The 16,752-nt window shown below is 45.0% G+C and overlaps 1 protein-coding gene across 4 annotated transcripts in view; it reads left to right on the forward strand.

The window, feature by feature from the left end:
• The window catches only part of FN1 (fibronectin 1), a 51,890-nt gene that overhangs the window by 17,093 nt on the left and 18,045 nt on the right, over positions 1 to 16,752 (forward strand). For all 4 annotated transcript variants that reach the window (XM_041460197.1, XM_041460196.1, XM_041460198.1 and 1 more), the window contains exons 14-25: positions 1,184 to 1,361; positions 1,481 to 1,657; positions 3,228 to 3,356; positions 3,474 to 3,563; positions 4,111 to 4,305; positions 5,627 to 5,899; positions 8,851 to 9,117; positions 10,734 to 10,828; positions 11,150 to 11,318; positions 11,589 to 11,675; positions 12,430 to 12,621; positions 16,244 to 16,426. In XM_041460197.1, the coding sequence (XP_041316131.1) occupies positions 1,184 to 1,361; positions 1,481 to 1,657; positions 3,228 to 3,356; positions 3,474 to 3,563; positions 4,111 to 4,305; positions 5,627 to 5,899; positions 8,851 to 9,117; positions 10,734 to 10,828; positions 11,150 to 11,318; positions 11,589 to 11,675; positions 12,430 to 12,621; positions 16,244 to 16,426 (2,035 nt within the window). The remainder of the gene's footprint in view (positions 1 to 1,183; positions 1,362 to 1,480; positions 1,658 to 3,227; positions 3,357 to 3,473; positions 3,564 to 4,110; positions 4,306 to 5,626; positions 5,900 to 8,850; positions 9,118 to 10,733; positions 10,829 to 11,149; positions 11,319 to 11,588; positions 11,676 to 12,429; positions 12,622 to 16,243; positions 16,427 to 16,752) is intronic.

Genomic DNA, 16,752 nt, shown 5'->3' on the forward strand with positions numbered 1-16,752 from the left:
TTCCTCAAGAGTACTTTATTTGACTTTTTCTGGTGTCTGAAAGAAGTGGCTGACACAATTTCAGCGAACTTGAGTTGCTTATTCAGTGTCTTTGTCCTCTTGAGGTCAACAGCTGCTCTTGAGCATCAAGGAGAGCCAGTGCTGTATAAACACTTAATGTTTTCTTGCCCGAACTTCACTAGTTGCTGTGTTCATAAAGTATTTTATTAAACAAAGCACTAGTGCAGCAAGCAGACAAGTTTATATACTTAGGAATGTAAATCCTTGTGGAAGCTGCTTCATCCAAAGAAATGCTGTTTTAGTAACATGTGCATATCCAGAAACTACCAGGATACATTTTATTCTGTTCATGTGGAGGTAAAAATGACTAGGATATGAAGTCATAAACAGCTTAGTGTAGGATTAAATAAACAATCACTCCCATCTTCTCCAAAGTCTAAACCAAAACTGGTTAACCACAGCTTTGTTGGCTGGTTCCTCTGTGAGGAATGATTTGGTTTAACCAATGTAGATGAGCTGTCTTCCACCTCCCCTGGGTACAGCTTCACAAAAGACCACTTAATGATTAAGAGCATTAGTACCTCAATGCTGCCTGTTATTAGGAGAACAATAAAGGCCCTGATCCAAAGCCATTCAAGGCACTCAAGTCTTTTTACTGATTTTAGTGTATCTTGGATGAAGGCCTGAATGAAATGGACTTTAAAGCACTGAAGTACAAACCTCAGAGGATGGAGCATTATTTTAAAGCTTCCCATAGAGTTCAAACACAGGGTAGAAGGGAAGAACCTCTCTGTATATTGTTTTCAGATGATGGCTTAGAGTTATTATGAACAGCCTTCAAAAGTAACTTCTCCAGCCACTACTTGATGCCTTACTGTGCTTTTTGTGAAGGAATGTGTTGAATTTATAACAAATAATTATTCTTTTAAAGGGTAAAGTTCACAGCTAGGTTGTTTTTAGTTTACCCCTGTAGAACCTAATAACTCAATGCCATTGGTCCTGCTTCTTGGCATACTTTTCTTGTCTCCTTTGACTTGATTCTGTCTGTGCATTAAAGCCATTCAAGTTATACCTGTGTTTGAATATTACAGTGAGTAGTGACCACACTGCAGGTTAGGTCACTAGATGGCCCTGCTTGCAGCCTAGGGAGTCTCTCACTATCTGAGTGTCCTTTTTCTTGCAGAAAAACTCAGGAAGGCAGTGGAAGGAAGCCACCATCCCTGGCCACCGGAACTCCTACACCATCTCAGGCCTGAAGCCTGGTGTGATTTATGAGGGACAGCTCATCAGTGTCCAGCAGTACGGCCACAAAGAAGTCACCCGCTTTGATTTTACCACAACCAGCACCACAGCAGTGACAAGTGAGCTGAGCAGGGGGACATCCAGGAAAACCTCATCTCCTTCACCCACGTTCTCGCTTTGTGCATCCCAGTTAACACAAGTGTAGTGATGTTTAACCTCTTTTTCCTCTCTCTGGTAGGCAACACTGTTTCAGGAGAGACAACTCTTCTTCCTCCCGTGGTTGCTACTTCAGAATCCGTCACTGAAATCACATCCAACAGCTTTGTTGTCTCCTGGGTTTCTGCTTCTGACACAGTTTCTGGATTCCGTGTTGAATACGAGTTGAGCGAGGAGGGTGATGAGCCACAGTACCTTGGTGAGACAACACTGTGTGTGCCAGAGCAAAGCAGTGCTCACAGTCAGGGCAGTCAGTAGAGCTGGTGTGAGCATCACAGTGTTCTGCTCCCTGTCCTTCAGTAGGATTCACTGAGGATATGAGAGTGGCAGGAGCAGCTCGGATTGAAAACTCAGTTCCTTGTCTTTTCTCCATTAATAGCTGTAAGAGAACAAGGCAAGTAAATAGCAATATCCCCTCAGAATACTGTCCCAGAATTCTGCAGAGGAAAACTGCCTGAGCCAGGAGTGGTGGATGAGTAATAACTCTGAGTAGATTAATTATTCTTTTCACCTCCATGAATCTTTGCTCTTTTTTTTTTTTTTTGTTTTATTTTTTTCATTTTACAATCATGTAAAGTTACTGGCTTCCACAGCATTCTGAAGTGAGTGGCAGTTCAGATGAAAAGAGAACTAAATCTGTTTTTTTGAACCTGCCTCCTGGCTAATTTCCTTTGGCATACCTTTGTCCTTCCATCAGAATGGACAGACAGAAGTCTTTCCCAAATGCCCTCTCTTGGCTGCTTGTTATCTCATGGATATCTCATGTTCCAGTCTGCTCTATCAGTTGTTCTGTTTGGATCAGATCTTCCTCATCTTTGATAATATGGCAATTTAGCTGAGCTGGGAAGCTGGTTAAAGACACTGGACTCAGACACAGGAATTAAAACTGGTTTTCTAACATTTACTGTAGAGCCCATGGCACCACTCTGTGTAATGTCATTTTAACTTCTTTTTCTTAGTTTCCTATCTTAACAGTGGTAATAGCAATGTCTCACCTCAAGCGTTTCAAGTTGTAATAGTTATTGGGACATGAGTGTGGTAAAAGAACATGACAAAAAGAGCAGCAATCTCCTGACCTAATAATTCTCCCTGGACTGTTGCTCCCCTGAACTCACAGGCTTGGACACTGAGCAGAAGTGGCTCTTGTGGGGACTGCCAGCACTGTCACCAGCTTTCTGCCTAGACGGCTGAGCTGTGCTGTGGAGTAGCTCCTGAGCTTGTCTGTCTACAGACAGAGGTCTACAGGCAGATTGAAAGGCAATTCCCAGTGTCCCCTAAGATGTTTGGTTTCAGTCTGGTCAGCAAGGAGCTGCTTCTTGGGGAGTTTTCTACATCTGGCACGTAGGTGGACATCTGGGAGAAGGGAAAGAAGTTCACCAGCCCTCGTAGTGTCATTCTTCTTCACTCATGAGTCAGTGTTTCCATATAACCTACTCATGTGAAAGTTTTTCCATATATTTATGTACTGGAAGTTCAACAGTCAGGGTATGAAATGAGTGTTCAGCTGAGATAGCTGCAGTGTGCAGGGGGCTGCTGCTCAAGCTGCCCTGCAATATCCTACAGCAAGCCTTGCTGCCCTTGCTTGCTGGTCCCAGCTCTCCCCACAACTCTTCTGAGGTGAACCAAACACAGTGCAGAGAAACTGTTGTTTTATTGCAGGAAGACTGTGCTTCAGCCCAGATTAGAACAGACTTCTCAATTATTTCATTTGGAGAGAAAGCAAGAGGATGGAATTGCTAAAACAAATTTTTGTCTCCTGCCTTCCTCAGATCTTCCAAGCACAGCCACTTCTGTCAACATCCCTGACTTGCTTCCTGGTCGCAAGTATATTGTTAATGTCTACCAGATCTCTGAAGAGGGAGAGCAGAATCTCATCCTGTCTACTTCACAGACTACAGGTATGTGTGGTTGGCTGTGGCTGCACTTTGAAAGCTGTTGTTACTGTTTGCTCAAGAATTTTTTGTTACCTCTTATCCTCACTCTTGCTGTCCTCCTGTGTTTATTGTCTTAAACAGCTCCTGATGCACCACCTGACCACACAGTGGAAAGTGTGGATGACACATCCATTGTCATCAGCTGGAGCAGACCACAGGCTCCAATCACAGGTTTGTCCTGTTGGAGTGCACTTATTCTGCATTATTGGTAGAATCTAAAATGTAGGTGAAAAGGAAAATGAAATATAACTATGGGACTATGGGACAAAGGTAGTGCAAAATTTTGCCTGGTCAGAGAGACCAGCTGGAAAGCACATGGGCAGTTCAGCATTTCCTTGGCTTTGGTGGCTGAACCAAGCAATGCAGAAGGCTGGATGTAAAACAATTCCTTCTGGATCTGTGTTAAATAAAAACAAGCCCCAAGACCTTATATTTGTATCTGTCATCCAGACCATCCCATAGTGAGCATGGGAACAGCACAGGGCTAAATCCACATGTCAGACCTCAGAGAGATTCTAACCCAGGTCAGATGGTGCTTTGGAAGGTGGTGTGAGTGTGTGGTCTGTAGATGGGACGTGATCACAGGCAGGCCACAGGTCCTGCTGAAGTTCAGGACTATTTTTATCAAAGCTCAGGGGGGAGATCAGTTCAGCCCTCATTTCTAGCATTCTTTGTGCTTACTGTTTGTGCTGAGGATTACATATTTCTCTTGCTTCAGGCTACAGGATTGTCTACGTACCCTCTGTGGAAGGCAGCAGCACAGAGCTCAACCTGCCCGACACTGCCACCTCTGTGACACTCAGTGACCTGATGCCAGGGGTTCAGTACAACATCAGCATCTATGCTGTGGAAGAAAACCAGGAGAGCACTCCTGTCTTCATCCAGCAGGAAACCACTGGGGTCCCACGCACAGGTAATGCTCACTTTCTGGGTTTCATTCACTGAGGTTTCTGTTGCTTGCTAAGGGAGTGCTTAAATGAACTCTGTTATGGTTTTGTGGGCTTGAATTGCAAGTTTCACTGTATTGAAGTTCTGTAGTAAAATCATACTTATTGACACAGTTAAAACACCACTCTGCATTAAGAGGGATGTAATTCCCAGGGATTGGACTGCAGGCAGGTCTTGCATTGTCTGCAGAAGAGAGATCAATTTCCCAAGTTATCTTAGCGGGGTTCTGCTAAGAAATCTTCTTAAGTGCCTGGTGTATCATTTTGACCCAGCACTTGGCTCACAGATGTTCAGGGTTATGTACACCACAACACAATGTTCAGACTGTTCACCTGACTTTTCCCTCTTCCTTCCAGACCTACCCAATATTTTCCTTTGCAGTCAGTGGGGATGGGAGATTGCTCAGCATTGACTGGATGTGCCAAAACAACACCATAAGATCTAAACTTGAGGCGCTCTGTATTTAAAAAAAACTTCTGGTTTCAGGGTTCTTTAAGTATCCACTTGGACTGAATAACCAAACCAAAAGAAGGGATAGTGAAAGAATTGGGATTTGATGTGGTAAGCAGTGGAATTTCATGGTCCTGCAAGTTGCAAGCACGTGTTTGCAAATGGGAATTTACCGGGAATGAACTCAGCTCAATGATTTTATGGTTTGGCTTCTGCATCTTCCAAAAATGTGCACTGGTTAACCTTAGGGCAGTATCAGTCCTAGTCTCAAGAAACTTAATTTAAACACAGGAATTCAAGGGTGCAGTATTGTGGCCCAGCACTGAGGGAACTGCATTTTGCATTTGTCTGCAGTAAGGCCAGATCAGCCCCTGTATTTGTTTAATTATAAAAGGTGGATTTCAAGTTAATCACAGACATTCAGAACATGCTGTGGGTTTTGAAAACCCTCTCTTTTAATTTTAGAAGGAGGTTACTGTTTCCAGCCCCTGGAGTACTTTTTTTCCCCTCAGGCTTTGGTTCTGCATATACTTGAAGTTTTGTAGGATATTACATCTGGTCTTTCAGTTCTTTCTGTCACAGCAAGATACCTTCTGAAGACATAGTATACTTTAAAGTAGATAGTGATGTTTGGAGTTGTGGTCTGCTTGAGTATTGTCTGGGAATGTGGAGGCATGTTTACAGTGAGGTTACCCTGACTTTTTAATTTGTTAAATATTCTTGGGCTAGCCATGATTCAAGCAAAATTAAGGGTTTTTTTTCCTTCCATGAAAACCTGTAACTTCTCCTTCTGCTAAGGACTCCCCCTGACAACTGTTGTACCCCTGTGCTTTCAGATGAAGTGCCTTCCCCCAGAGATCTGCAGTTTGTGGAGGTTTCTGACATCAAGATCACCATCATGTGGACCCCACCCCAGAGCCAGGTGTCGGGCTATCGGGTGGAGGTGATCCCTGTGAACCGCCCTGGCCAGCACGGCCAGAGACTGCCCATCACCAGGAGCTCTTTTGCTGAAGTCATTGACCTGATCCCAGGAACAACCTATCTCTTCAAGATCTTTGCTGTAAACCAGGGCAGGGAGAGCAAACCTTTGACTGGAGAGCAAACCACCAGTAAGTGTCTTTCCTCTGCTTTTTTCAGCCTTTTGAAGCGTGGATTTCTCTGTCACTTGGAGAAATGTATAAACAGAGCACTTGAAGTGCAACAGTTCTAGCCCAGGAGGTATCCCATCAGTAGGATGACAGGGCTGGGAATTCATTCTTTCTAACAATGATCTCTTCAGCAGATTTATCCTCCTCCAGGGCTTTCCAATGGGACTTTAAGTCTCATGGTGCTTTAAAACAATTTTGTATGGCTAGAATTCAACTTTTTTATTACTGACTGAGAATTGATGGACCCTGCAGTTCTTTTACAGCACAGATCACAGCCTGTGACTTCTATATTTATTTTTTTCTTTTGCTGATACCTTAGGGCAGATTTCAGTATGACTTAGAAGCCTTCCTGAGATTCCTCTGAAAGTCCCCACCTCCCTTCTGACAGCTCCATGCCTATCTGGCTCCCCTGGCAGCAGTAGCAGTTGTGCCTGCACATATAAGGAAGGGTCATGCAGGATCCCTCAGAACCTGATTGCTAATGATCTAGTGGCAGTGCAGCACCTCACCAGTGTGAGGAGAAATGCACTTTGTCAGGCATTGTTTTTTGCTTTGCAGCAGTGCAGAGAAGAGAAAGGAGCAGTGGCTGGGCAAGATGTAGGTTTTCAGATGGAAGAGTAAGAGTTTTATCTGGGTGGTTATCTCCATTTTTGACCCAGGAGGAGCAGATCAGACAGAACATGGGACATGGTTTGTTTGATCAGGTCCTGTTTATTGGGCAATAGAAGGGTGAGTGGGTATTTGTGATATTCTTTGGCTGGGTCACTTTATTCAAAGGGACAAAATTCAGTTATGTGCATCTGCTGCTCTTCTGCTACTTCCCAGCAAATAAGAGCAACTTTTGAGAACCCATCCTGGCTCTTAGTAATATGAGAGAGAAGGAAAGGAAATGGGATAATCTGTGAATATAACCATGCTTTTTGAGCAATATCCTTACTTCCATCCATAAAGTTATGAGCAATGAATAGTGCCTGTCCCTTGACTGTGCAGGGAGAATGGGATCCTTATGTCCATCCTTTGCCATAGTGTCTAATTTGAGCCCAGCACAGATGGTGTGAGCACCCTCCCTCCTCTTTCAAGCGAGGCTTTCAAAAGCAAGGATGCGACTTAGGAATCTGAACCCTCTTGGAAGCATTTAGAACAAGAAGGGCTCAGTTCCCAGCCAGATCTGTAATTTTTTGTGGTTGTTTTGAGGAGCCTGGGCTAGGTGTAGGGTTCCTCTGACACTCCACAGAGAGGTGTACGTTGGAGTATAGACATTTAATTCAGACAGCACAGTGCCAGTCACAAATGTCTGGAATCGTTTTCCATAGGCTGTGATCATCTGCTTAACTGCTTGGCCTAAATCACATTGCAGAAACTATTCACATAAATTGCATCCTGTAATCGAAAGTCCTGGGAAACAGAAATCATTCAGGGTTCCCAAGGAAAACCCTGCAGCAAAAGTCTCTTCCCACGGTGTAAATGTGATTCTCTTTTTGGCCTTCCGTTACAAAGCAGTCTGCAAATAAACTCCGAGTGTGTGTGTGTGTGGCTTTTTAATCTTCCCCTTTTTCCTCTAGTATGGGGAGAGGAAGTGATAAAAGCCTAATAGAGCTGGCAAATTAAATTGTGCAGAAAGGAGCTGACTCTAGGCTACACATTTCAGGAAGATGCAATCTTTGTCAGATGAGACTTAGCCCAGGTCTAAGTACCAGCAAGGGATAAAGTTGACTTTCAGCGTATGGGTTGGAGATGGGCTTAAGCCAGGTCACACTCATCCTTTTCCTTTTCAAGTTCTCCCCAGTTTTTTCCAGTGGTGGAAGAAGGAAGACCTCACTTCCTTTTTCCTCCCTCTTCAAAAATGGAGAAAACAACTGGGGAGAAAACAAAAAGGACAAAACTATCTTCCTGCTGAATCATTGGGAGAGTGATGAAAACATTAATTTTTTTTTGCCAAAATATTACTTCTCCAGAAGGAAGAAAAAAAACGTTTGCCAGCCAAAAAGAGCATTGATGAAACCTCACTGCTCTTAATTTCAACATCTGCTTAGAACCTAGAAAAGGTGGGGAGACTTGCCATGTGAACAATGAACTCCTTGCTGCAGCCAGTGCTGCCCTGCCTGCTGTGGGGGCAAATTCCCCTCCAGAGCCTCACCTTGCCTCAGCCCAGGGCGGTGACATCTCCACCAGTCACTGTGGCTCCAGTGAAGGAGCTGTGCTGCCTCAGCCTCTTGTTTATGTAGTTATCTGGGTTATCAGCTTCAGCAGCTTCCCAGGGGCACTGATAAAGAGGGGAGGAGGCCTGGTAAGAGCTGTTCCCTGAGTCCCAGGGGAGAGATGAGCATGCTTGGAATTGTTGGATGGTCGGTTCCATGGTGTGAATATTTTTAAGTAGATCTAGGAATTGGTTTTCTGCAGAAAGTCGCTGACTACTACTTATTTTGACATTCAAATGACAAAGTAGGGGTGGTTTATTTTGGGAAGGGATTTTGAGAGGACTGGGCAAGGATTTAAAAGAATAAATCTTTTTCATGGAAAAGGGCTAAAATTAGGTTTCCGTGCTTACACTGACAAGTCTAAACCGAGCTGGTTTTTAAAAAAATGCTCAGTGCTCATGAGAAACTGTTGAAATTCCTGAGTGTGTTGGGGTCAACCTTTAGGCTGCCTTCCCCATGGCATGCAGAGATGGCAGCGACCCAGATCAGTGCAGCCTGGAGTGCTCAGGTCTGCCTGTCTCGGTGTATTAATGGATGGCACTGAGGCGTGGATGTAGAACTGAAATAACTTCCAGCTCTCTCACGGTCCCACCTTCTCTCTTCCCTTGTGTTGCCCTCCCACAACACCTCAGAAATACAGGCCATGGTTTGGAAGTGGGGGGGAGGTGGAGATTCAGCTGGGAAGCTGATGTGTGTTGTGCTTTGCCTCCCCAGAGCTCGATGCCCCCACCAACCTGCGGTTCCTCAACACCACGGAGCACTCGGTGCTGGTGCTGTGGACGCGGCCCCGCGCCGTCATCACGGGCTACAAGCTGACAGCAGGGCCCACCAGGGGAGGACAGCCCCGCACCTACAACGTGGGACCCTCTGCCACCAAGTACCTCCTGAGGAACCTGCAGCCTGGCACCGAGTACACCGTGTACCTCGTGGCAGTGAAGGGCGACCTGCAGAGCAGCAGAGAGACCGGCGTCTTCACCACTTGTGAGTGAGACACACGCACACACGTCACATTCTCCCCTTCCTTTATAGCCTGCCCTTCTTCAGAACTTGTGCTGAAAGTGCCTATTGTGAGCTGATTTACAGGGGCAGCCTTTTGAAGTAGCATTCCAGCAGAACAGCTTGGAAAATGCTTCTTCTTGTTCTTTCTGAACTTGTTGGCAGGAAAAAGAGCTATTTGCATCAAAAAGCTTTAAGTAAAATACATTTCAGCTTTCCTGGTGATTAAAAACTAGAGGGAGAACTTACTACTGCTACCTCACTTTTTGCTTAAGTGGATGTCAGAGAAATTTAATTTTACTTGATCTTCCTAATTGTTTGGTTTTGGCATGACAAATCAAGGAAAGACTGCAACTCCCTTTAAAATGGGCAAAGAATAGTCTGGTACTTACATAAAGCTGAAAGCACTCATTTCTCAAGCTCAGCCATACCATCTAAGGCAGTTCAACTGCAGTTACCCAAACTGACACAAACATTGCTATATTTAGGGTTTTTTTGGGTTTTTGGTTTGTTTTTTTTTTTTTCTTTTTTTTCTTTTTTTTTTTTTTGCATTTTAGTCATCTCTATTTGTGATGCTGGTTTGGAAGAAATATTAAGCAAATTTTGGAAGGAAAGGGAGTTCTGTAACAACCCCCACATACTTCTAAAAAGATCAAATGGATCCAGTACTTAAATAATGATGATGCCATCACATAAACTAGCAAAACTCAGAGCCACCCAAGCCCAGAACCACATCCTCTTTTCAAAAGAGTGTGGTTTCTTTTAGAACAATATGAAACTAAAATAAGGGCTCAAACTTTTAATCAGAGTACCATTGTTGACATTGGCAAGGTGCTTTTTGCTGACAGTCTTATCTATAAATATTCCTCAAGTAGAATGTGATTTGGTGTCTTAGATTTAATATTGCCTTCAAATTCTGGCTTGTCTGAATGAAACCAGTCCAGTTTGAGACTATGGATTTGATTAACCAAGCCTCCTCACTAATAACATTAGTAACAAGGCCATTTCAGATTCAACTCAGTGTTTTCATTTGGGCTGATTCTGGCATGCACAAGGGCTTTGGCTTCTGAGTGATGCTTCTGACAGATGTCACTGAGACCACAGATGCCTCAGACTGACGTTGGCTTCTTTCTGCTGACTTCACAAGATGTTGGTGAGGGATGAGATGGTCCTTGCTGGGACAGCTGGATGACAGACAGGCTGTGGTATTCTGCTGATTGGAAGGCATATGGTGGGTGAATAAAAAAAAAAAAAACAGCTGAGTTTTGAGGAACACTTTAGATACCATGCCAAAAAACAGGATTCCCCAGATTCTTGGATCGGGATGCATAGAGGATCATGCATCCACTTGAGTATTTTTGTTTGCCTCAGGAATAAAAGCCCTGGCTGTGATTAGACCACTTGCATGCTGTGTCTGTCAAGCCCAGCAGCAGACAAAAATCATCTGTCAGACCTCTCCCAAATCACCGGATTTTCAGAAGTGATCTAGTTCAGCACTCATTTCATACCTCTGGCTGTTTGTGCAGCTGTAGGTCAGGTTTTCAAACTCTTTGGAGCCATCACAGCAGGTGGACTTAAACTCTGGTCAATTCACTCCACAGATCAGCCTGCTGGCTCTGTTCCTCCTTTTAACACAGAAGTGACTGAGACCTCTATTGTCATCACCTGGACACCTGCCCCAAGGATTGGTTTCAAGGTAGGAGGAGCTAAGTCCTGTGTTGGTTTTTCCTCTTGTTTCACTGTGGTGGGGAGGGCAGATTAAAGCTGTTTCCTATGGATTGTGGTGAAGATGGCAGCACAAAGGGGAGAGGTGCAAAGGGCCTGTTGCTCACAGGGAGCGGGTTTAGGTGACAGAGGTCAGTGCAGACATGGGGTTTCAGCTCAAGTGGGACATCCAGACCACAAGTTACAGGACTAACAGCTGGAGTTCAGCACGAGGGCCCATAGTGCTGCTGCTGGATGGTCAGTCAGGGTGCTGACAGCTCGTGACTGAAAAGCAAACCTCTGTGCCCTGCAGCTGGGAGTGCGCCCAAGCCAGGGCGGGGAGGCTCCCCGCGAGGTGATCTCGGACTCCGGCAGCATCGTCATCTCCGGGCTGACCCCCGGCGTGGAGTACACCTACAGCCTGACAGTGCTGATGGATGGCCAGGAGAGAGAGACCCCCATCGTCAGGAGAGTCACTACACGTAAGGCACCTGCTTTTCCTCCATCATTCCTTCTTCCACTCCCCACTGCCTTCTGGGAGGCAGTTCTGGTCTTTCCTCCTTGTCGTGGTCTGGTTTTTCATTTTGATGCACAGGTGGCAGTAGCACTGGCTCATGCAATGCAGGGTCACAGCTTCAGGGGAGTATTGCTGGCTAATTCCAGAGGTTGAGAATATCGTGGGGAGAGGGGTGCTGAGGCAGCCAGCAGGATTCTCAGTGCCATCAGTGACCCATTTGTCTGAACACTTGCAGCACTGGCTCCACCTACCAGCCTGCGCCTGAAGTCCAATCCTGACACTGGCATCCTGATAGTCTCTTGGGAGAGAAGCACATCTCCAGGTAATCATGTGAACTCACTCTCTGCTCAAACCTCCTCTTGTATCAGAATGCTAAGTAACACTTCTTCTGTGGTGCCTTGTAATTTGATGGGAAATTAGCTGTTGATTAATTTAAAGAAAAATGTACATGTTTCTAGATATGCTTAAGGATATAATTTACAGCTAACTACAACATGCTGTAGGACTCTTAATGATTTACATTCTGTATAAAATCCTGTTTTGGAACATGAATGTGTTAGAATATTTCAGCTGTTTTAAGGATTTGAAGGATTTCTTCAGGTATCTCCAGTGATTGAAAAATAGTCTGAGGGAAGGAAAGCAGAATGGACCACAAAGATTTGTGGAAGTGACAAATGGAAAGTGTATGGAAGTTCTGACAGTGTTCAGGATGAACTCTTCTCCCACAATAGCTGTTGGGAGCTGCACAATTGGCTCCCATAAAAGGTGGATTGGAAGTTTTTTGAAAACCTCTGTTGGTAGCTGAACCTTTTCCTGACAGTCCTGAGAGAAGTTCCTCTCAAAACTCCTGAGATTTTTGCTTTGGTGAGGCCTCAAAGGGAACAGAAATGCCGTGAAGGTGGCATGGCTAGCTCCCAGGAAGCTCATTTTGGGGTGCTTGACAAAGTAACCTCCTTCCTGGGCCCATGGTGGCAAAATCACTTGTAAAATGCCACGTTTTTGCTTCAGATGCTGCACTGAGGACTGACGTAAGTGGATCCATCAGGAAGCTCCTGACACTGGCCTCTGTATTTCAGGCATCAGCGGGTACCGTGTGACCACTGCTCCCACAGATGGGCAGCAGGGCTCTACCCTGGAGGAGGTGGTGGGTGCAGATCAGACCACCTGCACCTTTGAGAACCTCAACCCTGGTGTGGAGTACAACGTCAGTGTCTACTCCGTCAAGGATGACCAGGAGAGTGTGCCCATCTCAGAAACCATCACACCAGGTAACGAAAGGATGAGCAGCAATTTCAGCTGCCCAAGCTCAAATGCCTGAGCCTGAGAGCTCTACAATGCAGAACTTGTTTTAGTCTGCTGGTAGAGGGCTTGGACTTCACATTTAGTCTCAAGAAGCAGAATAGGCACCTTCCAACCTGTGAAAGAACTTCTTACACCCATGTACTTCTCTGCATGGGCAGCCTGTGTTGTGCTTCACAGGCTGGTGTCAGTACATGGAATCTGCTCTGTCAGTACACTGAGCTGGGCAGCAGCAGGGATTTAACTTAGCCCCGAAGTGCCCCAGCATCTGGAGCACAGCTGGTGGGAACAGGAAGTAGGTGAACAGAGGTATGAGTGGGAAGCGAGCGTAGGAGAAATTCTGGCAGCACTAGTGGCAGAAGATCACTTGAGCACAATGGAGGGGAAAGCCAAGATGGAAAGGTCCATCACTGTGGCACTTGAGGCACAGTGTGGTGTGTGCCATCTCACATGACATCTGTGGGGACTGCAGAAACTGCCTTTGTAGCCACAGTAGCAAAATCAATATGCATTTCCCCAAACAGTTGCATTTAGTTTTCCTTTGTGAGGGCTTCGTTTGTTTTTGTTTCTGCTCTGAGATGATGCCAGCTACTGTGTTTGCTTGCTCTTGTAACACTGCTTTAAAATTTCTGTGCTTCACTGAAGTGCTGTGTGCTCCCTGGGGTGAACTAATACTGTGATGCTGCATAGTTATGCAGTAACAGCTTTAGCCCTTCACCATCTTCTGGTGGGGCAAAGCTGAGAATGTATGTGTCTGGCTTTTACAACTCTTTAGAGGTGATATGGTACATGCATTCCATGTGGATAAACAATTGCTTTACAGAAAATTGGCTTCTTTTTTTTTTGCACCTATTCTGTAAAATAAGTGTTTTCCAAGAAGGACATCAAAATAGAACCAAAACCACTATTATTAAAGCAATATTTCTGTCCCATAATTTCTTTTCAAACTAACTTGTAATGAACAGAATGGACACAGAGTCCTGCATCTTTGACTCACTGATGTCTGATCCTGAGTGAGGAAGAGCATCCATTAGTTCCCACTGGTTTCAGGATCACCCTGATAAAGTTACACAGCCAAATCTTGTGGCTTAAGTCAATGCTCAGTTTATTGACTTGAGCAACTGAAAGTTTGGACATTGTCAATTAAAGATGCATCTAAAGTTCCCCATTTCCTGCCCAATTCTGCTGGTCCTAACATATAGGAAATGAGCACCTTTGCTATTAGAATAATATCAGTAGGGAAAACAGTCACAGCTGGGCTTATTTTCCCTACAGAAATTTAGGCAGCATCTAAAAGGTCATTAAAGAGCATTCTTATTCAGAGGCTAAAATTTGAGATTTTGAACAATTTTATCCACATATGTCAGGCTCTTGGCCACACCATATGCTGGGCATAACCTCTGAATTTGGGGATGTTGTCACTCTGACAAAATTAATACAATCTAAAGGTGATTTTTTAACCGTTTCCATGGAAGTGTTCTGTTACTTACTGTTTCACATCATCTGTTTTTAGCACATAAATTGCAGCAGTTAGTTGGTAAGTAGAAGTTGAGGAATTCTGGGCCAGATCCTCAAGCCACTGCAGGGGTTTGAGGCTTTTTTCCAAGTGCAGCGTAAATAGTTCAGAAAGTGGATGATCTACCCTGGAACTTTGTGAAGTTTCTCACCAGCTGAGGGTCTGATTTAGCCTCTTCAAGTGAGTTGATATTTTTATGATCCCGATGTTAAGTTAGATTCACCATTTGAGCAAAACAAGAATTTTAGAGGGTCAGTCAACAGAGCTGTTGTTTTATTTACACTTTAGTAAACTTTGTTCTCTTGTAATTTACCTGTAGAAAGAAAAAAGGGCTTTTTTCTGCTTCTGTTTTTGTCAGAAAATGATGGGTCTTTGTGGCTTATCATTGCTCAAAGTAAATTTGTTGCAAGTTAAGTGCCTTTTGAAGGGCTCTTTGAAAATTACATGTCTAAAGAGAATTGGGGGTTTCAGCTTCTGAGGGGATCTGGGTTTCAGTTTCTGTCTGCCCAGGGAAGCAGCTGGAGACCACATTGAAGGGTAAATATAAGAAAACAAACTGAAAACAACAAAAGCAAAAACACAACAAAAACCACCCCACCAAAATCCTTCCTTTCCCCCCAAACCCCAAGAGAAATTGTGCATATCACCGCAATTGCTTCCCGAGTTCTGTCGATGTTAATAGTGACGAACACTGCTTTTTTCTCCCTTGTCTTTCTTTTGCCTCCGTGTGTCTCTGCCTCTCCCATTTGCTCTTTGCCTCATTAGAGGTGCCCCAGCTCACTGACCTAAGCTTTGTTGACATAACTGACTCGAGCATCGGCCTGAGGTGGACCCCGTTAAATGCCTCCGCCATTATTGGGTACCGCATCACAGTAGTTGCGGCAGGAGAAAGTGTCCCTATTTTTGAAGATTTTGTGGACTCCTCAGTAGGATACTACACAGTGACAGGCTTGGAGCCGGGCATTGATTACGACATCAGTGTAATCACACTCATTAATGGCGGAGAGAGCGCCCCTACCACTCTGACACAGCAAACGGGTGAATTTTGAAAACTTCTGTGTTTCGTGACGTGGACGGTGTCACTGGCTGTCACTGGCTGTCGGGGTGCTGGGGCTTTGTCCAAAGAGGAATTGAGCTGCTTGCTGCGGGGAAGCCAGGCAGACCCAGCTGGGGATGGATATGGTGCTGCTCCTTTTTGAATTGGAGGCATTTTAATACCATGAATGACTGCAGACTTGCCAGGCTCATTCACCTTCTGCTGCTCAGATTTCCAGGATCCAGTTGGAATCAAGAGCCTGAAACATGAGCTGTGTGTTTGCCAGACTTTAAAACTGTGATTCCTCAAAATCAAAAAAAAAAAAAAGAGTGCTGAAGGGTGGAGCAGATCAGTAGACACCCTCCAGCCCTGACAGCTGTTTGAGCTTCCAGCAGCCCATTTCCATGGTGGCCCCACTCTTTCCACAATGCCCCAGAGGATGCAGATGGACACCACTCCCTGAGTACATGCCAGTGACAGCCATGCCACACCGTCAAGGGTTTCTATAGTGCATGAGCTGAAGGCAAGCTGGAAACTGGTTCTTGCATGAAATCCTGTTGTGTTTGAAAGTCCTGAGGCTGTAAATCCTTCGACGTGAGTAGAAGTAGAGTCATAGGAAATTAGTGATATACCCTCTCCTCTCCTGTGTATGCATGTATGGATTCTGGATGAGATTACTTTTCCATCTGTAAGCTGCTGTATGGCAACTTTAAACCTCTCTTGGCACCACATCTGTAATACAAAATCCAGCTGCTAGAAGCACATTAGTGAAACTTGCTACCTTGTTTTTAAATTAGCCCTGTGGGGTACATTTAACATACCAGGAATTGCCAAGAGGTTAAAGCAGCCTGACAGCAGTGCAGACACATTTTTCTCTTAACTGTAGCAGAACCAAATGTAGTTTAGAAGTCTGTTTGCATGAGTCTGATGCCGTAGTCAGTTGTGCATGAGATACTTTCTCTGGTGATTGATTCCCTGAACAGACCTCATGATCAATATGAGTCTGAGCGCTGAGGTGGGTTTGTTCTTTGCTGTGTAGCTGTGCCTCCTCCCACTGACCTGCGCTTCACTAACGTGGGGCCTGACACCATGAGGGTGACTTGGACTGCCCCGACTTCCATCGTGCTGAGCGGTTTCCTGGTGCGCTACTCCCCCGCCAAGAAGGAGGAAGATGTTGCAGAGGTGACAGTCTCACCCTCAGACAACATGGTGATCCTAACAAGTAAGTGGGTTACCTGCATAAATTAAACAAACACGAGAAGCCCCTCATCATAAAATCATAAGATTACTAAGAGAAAAGACCTCCAAGGTTGTTGAGTCATCAACCCAGCACCACCATATTCACCACCAAGCCACATCCCCATGTGCCAATGCACACATCCCCTGAGCACTTCCAGGGATAGTGACTCCACTCCTGACCAACCTTTCAGTGAAGAAATTTTTCCTGATATCCAACCTCAATGTCCCCTAGTGCAGCTTGAGGTCTTGTCTTTTCACTTGTTACCTGGGAGAAAAGACTGCCCCCCACCTTGCTACAGCCTCCTTTCA

This window comes from Pyrgilauda ruficollis, unplaced genomic scaffold, assembly GCF_017590135.1.
Source record: "Pyrgilauda ruficollis isolate IOZ18807 unplaced genomic scaffold, ASM1759013v1 scaffold140, whole genome shotgun sequence".
In the NCBI taxonomy this organism is placed as follows: Eukaryota; Metazoa; Chordata; class Aves; order Passeriformes; family Passeridae; genus Pyrgilauda; species Pyrgilauda ruficollis.